Here is a 6,000-nt window from a genome sequence, read left to right as displayed (position 1 = left end):
AAGCTCTTTCTGGGTTGTAATTGACCCCTCAAACCAAAAAGGGCTCCTGCCAGCCTCTGTCCCTTTGCAAGTCACCTCTGGCAATCCCAAAGGCTTGGTCCAATTCTGTGTGCTTGGTGACCCTGTTAAAATCCATCCCTGCTGCCCTCCCGTTTGGATCCAGTAGTTTTACACCTGAGGAGAGCACGTTTTTAGAGGTAAATTAATAATGACCATCATAAACGTGTGGCAAGACCCGACGGAGAGCTCGCCCGGCTCTGTGCAGGGCGATCGCGGCACCGCCGTGCCACGGTAGAGAAACGGCTCACGGCAGCGCTGGCAGAGCTGTCGGCCCTGAAGGGGTTAACGGGCAGCGGGAGGCTTAAAGGCAGATAGCTGCGGGGAAAATCCGTATTGCCTTTAATAGAGAGAAGGGGGTCGCAGAGGCGAGGGTCCCCACAGCTGGGGCAGTGAGCAGAGGAGAGAGACGGAGCGAACAGAGCGTGTCACGACCATTAAATCGTCCCCGGCTCTTCCGCCGACGCGGATGCCGCACTCATCCCTTCGTGGAGTTTATGTCATCTGCTTGATTTTCTGGTTTATAATCATAAAAATTTAGGGGCTGGTTTGTTTTTCTGGTTTGTTTTATTTTATTTTTTTTTAACGCAAAAGATATGACCTCCATCTTCCCTCTGCTTCCACACACCCCCATACACACACACACACTCACACACACCCCTTCCTAGGCCCCCTCCCCTCCACTGTCATCATCTACATATTAATTGGGGGAGAGGTCTCCCTCTCTCTCTTTTTTTTTTTTTTTCCTATGTGGTGGGGGGGGAAAGCGCAGGGAAGAGCCTCTTTAGAATGTAGTTTGGAGGGAGACACGGAGGGCAAGCGTATGTGAGAGAGGGAGGGAGGGAAAGAAAAAGACCCCTTTTACTGTGCGAGAACTTAAGGGGGTTTGGAGATCTGGTCAGCTTTCACAAACATCTGAATCCTCTTAGAGCTCCCCGGCCCAGCTGTGAGTGTGTGTCTATGCGAGAGGGAGAGAGAAAGAGTGGCTCCTGGTGCCCCTCCAAGCGCATTAAGGACACTCGGGCCTTTTAATTTTAGGAATGAATGCTGATACTTGTGTTTCTTATTGTGATCCGGCTGCCATGGATTCCTACTACAACGCAGCCTCCCAGGACACAGAAGGCTCCTCGCCTTTTAGGGCATTTCAAGCAAGTGACAAGTTCAGCCCTACTTTCCTGGCCAGCAAAGGACAAGGCTTTGGTGACAGCAGCACTAAGTGCCGGAGCCGCTACAGCCAGCAGGAATGTCAGTCCCTGGATGGCAGCGTGCAGGCTCCCGGCTCCGCCGGCTCTCCGGCCTCCTTTAACAAATACCCTCCGCAGCAGCAGCAGCCGCCGCACCTCTATATGCAGCGAGGCCCCTGCAAAACCCCCCCGGACAGCAACATCAAGCTGCAAGAGAGCAGCGGCCACAACGGAGCCCTGCAGGTCCCCTGTTACGGTGAGTCCTTGGCGTGCGGCGGGGAAGCACTGCAGGCGGAAGCGGAGAGAGACTCCCGGGCCTGGGAAGCACCTCCCGGGAATGTGGGGGGCGGCTGCCTGGCAGGACAAACCCTAGCGGGGTCAAGGAGACCTTGCCCGGCTCCGGCGCGCAGCCCCCTCTCGCCGCAGCGGGGGCCGCCGTGCCCCACGAGTATCCTCGTCCCCAGCCGGCTCTGGAGCCCGCGATGCCCGCGGGAAGCCGCCCTTCCCCCGGGTCCCGCTTCGCCGCGATCTTAATCGTAGTTTGGGGTTGCGGGCGATGCGCTCCCGCAAAGAGTTAGCTCTTGTGCAATGCGGGGAACTCCGTGGAAACCGGGACAGAAAGAGAAAGAGCGGAGCGCCGGGCTGTGCAATGTATTCTCCGCGGGGACCGTTTTCCGCAGAAAGAATTTCTGGAAAATTTCGCCGAAATCATCATTTTTGCGGTAACGGCCTCTCCTGTCTCTCACTTTCCCCTCTAATTGCCGCTCCACTAATTGATTTCTGCCCGGCTGCAGATAAGCCCCTCGCATCCCCTCCGTGGGTCATTAGCGGCAATTAAGACACTCCCTCGCGCTGGCGCTCGACAGTACAGCCGGGAACGGGGGCGCTTCTTATGTCGTTTCCGACCGTGGCTTTAAAAGGTTTTTTTCGGGAGGTTTCCGCTGTATCGGGGCAGTTAGGGAAAAGCAAAACAAACAAACAGCTCCCCCTTAAAACAAACAGAAAAATTCAACAATGAAACAAATAAACCCCCTAAGTTTTCCTTAGTAGAGGAGGTGGAAAGGAAAGCTCTTCCTTTCCCTCCCGGTGATCTCTCAGTGGGCAGAGGGGCTGTCCCGGCCTAGATTCAGAGCGCGTCTCCGCTGACGGGATCCCATTCTCGATGCATTAGTCCCAAAGGCAAGGACACCTATAGGACTGTGTCTCGAAGGAGACCCTAAGACGGACAATGACTACGGACTGGGGGCACAGAGGAGGTGGAAGAGGTCCGGGTCAGGCCAGCAATCCCACTTCTAGGCTACTTGCCGTCATTTGAGCACTCTTTGCCCTCTTTACCCTTTCCCTCCATCTCTAGACTTAAAAGAGGGTAGAGGCCCCTCACTTACTTCTACCTGTCTCCCAAACCCCGGCTTGCCAGGTCGCCTTCAGGTGCCGTCCCTCGCCCCGGACTTGCAGCTGAGGTGTCCCCGGATCCAGCTCCACAGCCCCAGCTCCCCCACGCACAGGTGACTCCCGCCCTTCACAGGAAAAGGTCCTCTCCATACAACCGTGCCCGGGAGCCGCAGGCATAGCCCAGCTCCGCTGCGCCCGGACCCGCGCGGGTCCTTCCCGCTCCCGGTGGCACAGCCATCCTCCCACGGGTGGGATCTCCTCACCGGGCCGCGCAGGGGCATGAGGGCTCTCTTTGAGGGCTGCTTGCACACATTTGCTGACCAGAGCTGATCCTCTCTTACGCTCCCTCTCTTCCCCTGCCCTTTCCCCGTGAGCGGACAATCCCCACCAGCGTCAGGCCCGCTCCGCATCCGCGGAGGCCTTCTGGGACCAGCCCGGGCTCCGCGGTTAAGGACACACGGTGGGACCGGGGAGACCTGTGGGGCTGAGGCCTGTGCAGGAGATAACCGCTCCCCGCTCCTTCTGGGAATGGGATCGCAGGTCAGTCCCCCGTGCCTTCCCCGCCGCCCCGACATCCTCTCTCTGCTAACCGGTCTCTTGTTTTTGTAGGTTGCAAGGCCCAGGGCGGCGGCATAGCCTGTGATGACACATTACAACCCCCCGGTAGAATCACACGAGTTTATTGCCTTCCTAACACTGCCGGGGTTCCCCTGATTTATTTTCAAGCGAGGCTCGGGGTTCTCCTTCAGTGGGAGCCCGGCGGCGGCGGATGGCCCGGCCCGGCCCAGACCGCGCTCGTTGTGAGCCCCTTGTGATGTGGCTGGGGACGGTGGGCTGTAATGAGAGACACATGGTTCGGCAAGGATAATTAATAGCAATAGCGATAATAATAGTGCTTAATGGTTGAAGGGAGAGACTCGCTAATAACAGACAGATCGGGGTTTCGCAGAGCGACTGCAACATCCATAGGCGCCTCTCCGCCTTTTCCCAAACCGCGAGACCACCGCGCCGGGCGCAGGAGTTGTGCCCGAGGAACCCCCGCGGGGGCTACAGGGACGGGGAAACCTCGGAGTCGGGGCAGATCCCCCCGGCGCGGTGAGCCCGGGGCAAGAGAAAGCCGTGCTCGTTCTCCGCAGCGGGCACGGGCGCGGTCAGCAGCGCACACGCGGCGCTCACGGCGGTCAGGAGAGCTACCCGGAGAGGATCGCTCGGGAAGCCGGGGACAGGCGACTGTCCCACTGCTTCCCGCCGACACCCGCCGCAGCTTCGGTGCTGGTACTGCCGTGCGCCTTGCGCCGAGGTGAAGGAGCCGCTGGCTCCCCGCGTCCCCTGCTGTCCGGGCCTGAGCGGGATGCTGGAGTGGTGGGACGCCGTGACTGTAAACCCCTCGATTTTAAACACAACAAAATCCCAAAATAAGAGAAAACAAACCCCAACCAAGCAAAACAGAAACCGAGGCCAGCCAGCAGGCAGGCTCTCCCGCCAGGCGATACCCAGGCGGCCGGCTCCCCCCGCGCCCATCGTTGCCGTGGGCCCTTCGCCCGGGCCGGTCCCCTCCTGGGGGTGCTGCTCCCCGCACGGCGGCCCTGTAGCCCTCGCCTTTCCCCTGGTGGCTGTGGAGGCCCGGGAGAGCCCGGAGCCGAGCAGGCGGGGGCCGGGCCGGCGGGGCACGGCGGGCATGGCACACACCCGGCTTGCTGGAGGGACAGGGTGTCCCCTCCTTTTTTTAGTTGTATAATTTCATTTTATTTCTTTAATAAACAAGTCTTTTTGAGTTATAAAAAGCCCGAGCCTACCATCTATTGCCCTCGGCTTCTATTTCTAGATCTAAGACCTTCCACTGCATTGTACGGATAAATATAGGCCAGGGAGAGCTGCGGCCGTAAATACACGGAGGACACGGACGGCAATCGTCGGAGCGCTTCCAGCCCGGCTTCTGGCAGGGACAGCGGCACCGGCGGCCCTGGCTCTCGGCCGGGCTCCCCACGGCCCCCTCGCAGTGGCGGCTGCCAGCCTGTCCCTATGGGGTTCCCGGCACGGCTCCTTCTGTGCCTACCCGGGGCCCGCTGCCCCTGCCCTGCGACGGGCCGGCAGCCTCGCCCTGCTTACCCCGCGTTCCCTGCCTCCAGCAGGGGTACGGGTTGTTCCACAAACCGGCATGGGCAGTGAAAGCAGAATTCTTAAAAAAAAAGTCACAGAATGGGAGAATCTTCAAGGTTTGAAGAGACCTTCAATATCATCTAGTCTTGAGAACAGGTTATATATCTTGGCTTAGGAGGGGAAAAAGCTTTTGGATGATTTATGTGCTGTAGTAATCTGACTTGCTATTTCTACTGCGTGGAGCTGAAGTAAGTTATATTTCTTGAAACATATGTATTCACATACCCCTATACACACAGAAATGTATACGTATATTGCTGTCTAGAAATTCCGGCTGGAACAAAATCCTTTCGGGAGTGAAGGCCAGCGTGATGGGGATGTTTGCTCAAAGGAAACAGGAGAAAGGAAACGGCTTTCTCTAACAGGGGAAATTCTTTAAGTACCCCGTTATGCAAATAACGACCACTTTTTTTATTTAGCTAGCAAATAAAAAGTGCGGCCGTAAGCGCGTTATTATTAGAAGTACAGAAAGCCACTGCTGTAGGAATCGGAGGCTCGCCGCATGCTTTTTAAATTGACACTTTTAATGGTTTTCTCCCCCTCCTCGTTCCCCGATGTAACGTAAGCTCCAGGCACGGCAGGAACGAGCTCGCTGGCGGTCCCTCTCCGCCTCCCGCGAGAGACCGACCGCTCGCTGCCGGCCGCTCGGGGCTCCCCGCGGCGCCGCACGGAGCCCCCGCCGGCGTTCAAGGGCTCTGCGGAGCTCGCCGCGGAGGGCCCCCTTCCCCCGGCTTCCGCCACAGCCGCACGCCCAGGGAGGAACGGGGGCCGTGTGCTCCCCTTGGGGCTCCCCCACCTCGGGCGATGCCGTGTCCCCGCACCGGCATCGGGCCGCCCTGCCAAGGATCTCCGCAGGAGCGGCTCTGCCAGGAGGGGGATGGCGGTCCCTGCCCCTCGCCCGCCGAGAGCCCGGGGTGCAGGGGCTTGGGGAGGGGTGTCCCGAAATGCCGCGGCCCTTCGGTCCTGCCTCCCCTTCCCTCTCCCCGCGGCTTTGATCTCGGCTCCCGGCTCGGGCGGGAGGCGGGCGGGGTGCGCGGCCTCCCCCGCAGCTCTCTCCGCCGGGGTGGGCAGATGCCGCTGCCCCCGCAGCTCTCTCCGCCGGGGTGGGCAGATGCCGCTGCCCGGATTCCCGCGGGGAGCAACACGGGACTATAAAGGGGAGAGGTGCGCGGGAGGCAGGCGCGAGTGGGGAAGCGGGGCAAGGGGA

The 6,000-nt window shown here is 59.6% G+C and overlaps 1 protein-coding gene across 1 annotated transcript in view; it reads left to right on the top strand.

Annotated features, from left to right (window-relative positions):
- Window positions 1-921: 921 nt before the first annotated feature.
- Window positions 922-6,000, top strand: part of ALX4 (ALX homeobox 4) — a 42,623-nt gene continuing 37,544 nt past the window's right edge. Inside the window, exon 1 of the mRNA XM_054635657.2 lies at window positions 922-1,497. Coding sequence (XP_054491632.1) covers window positions 1,098-1,497 — 400 coding nt within the window. The 5' untranslated portion in view covers window positions 922-1,097. The remainder of the gene's footprint in view (window positions 1,498-6,000) is intronic.

Source organism: Agelaius phoeniceus, chromosome 6 (genome assembly GCF_051311805.1).
Source record: "Agelaius phoeniceus isolate bAgePho1 chromosome 6, bAgePho1.hap1, whole genome shotgun sequence".
Classification (NCBI taxonomy): domain Eukaryota; kingdom Metazoa; phylum Chordata; class Aves; order Passeriformes; family Icteridae; genus Agelaius; species Agelaius phoeniceus.
The sequence above is the reverse complement of the archived record's forward strand: the minus strand, read 5'-3'. Positions and strand labels throughout refer to the sequence as shown.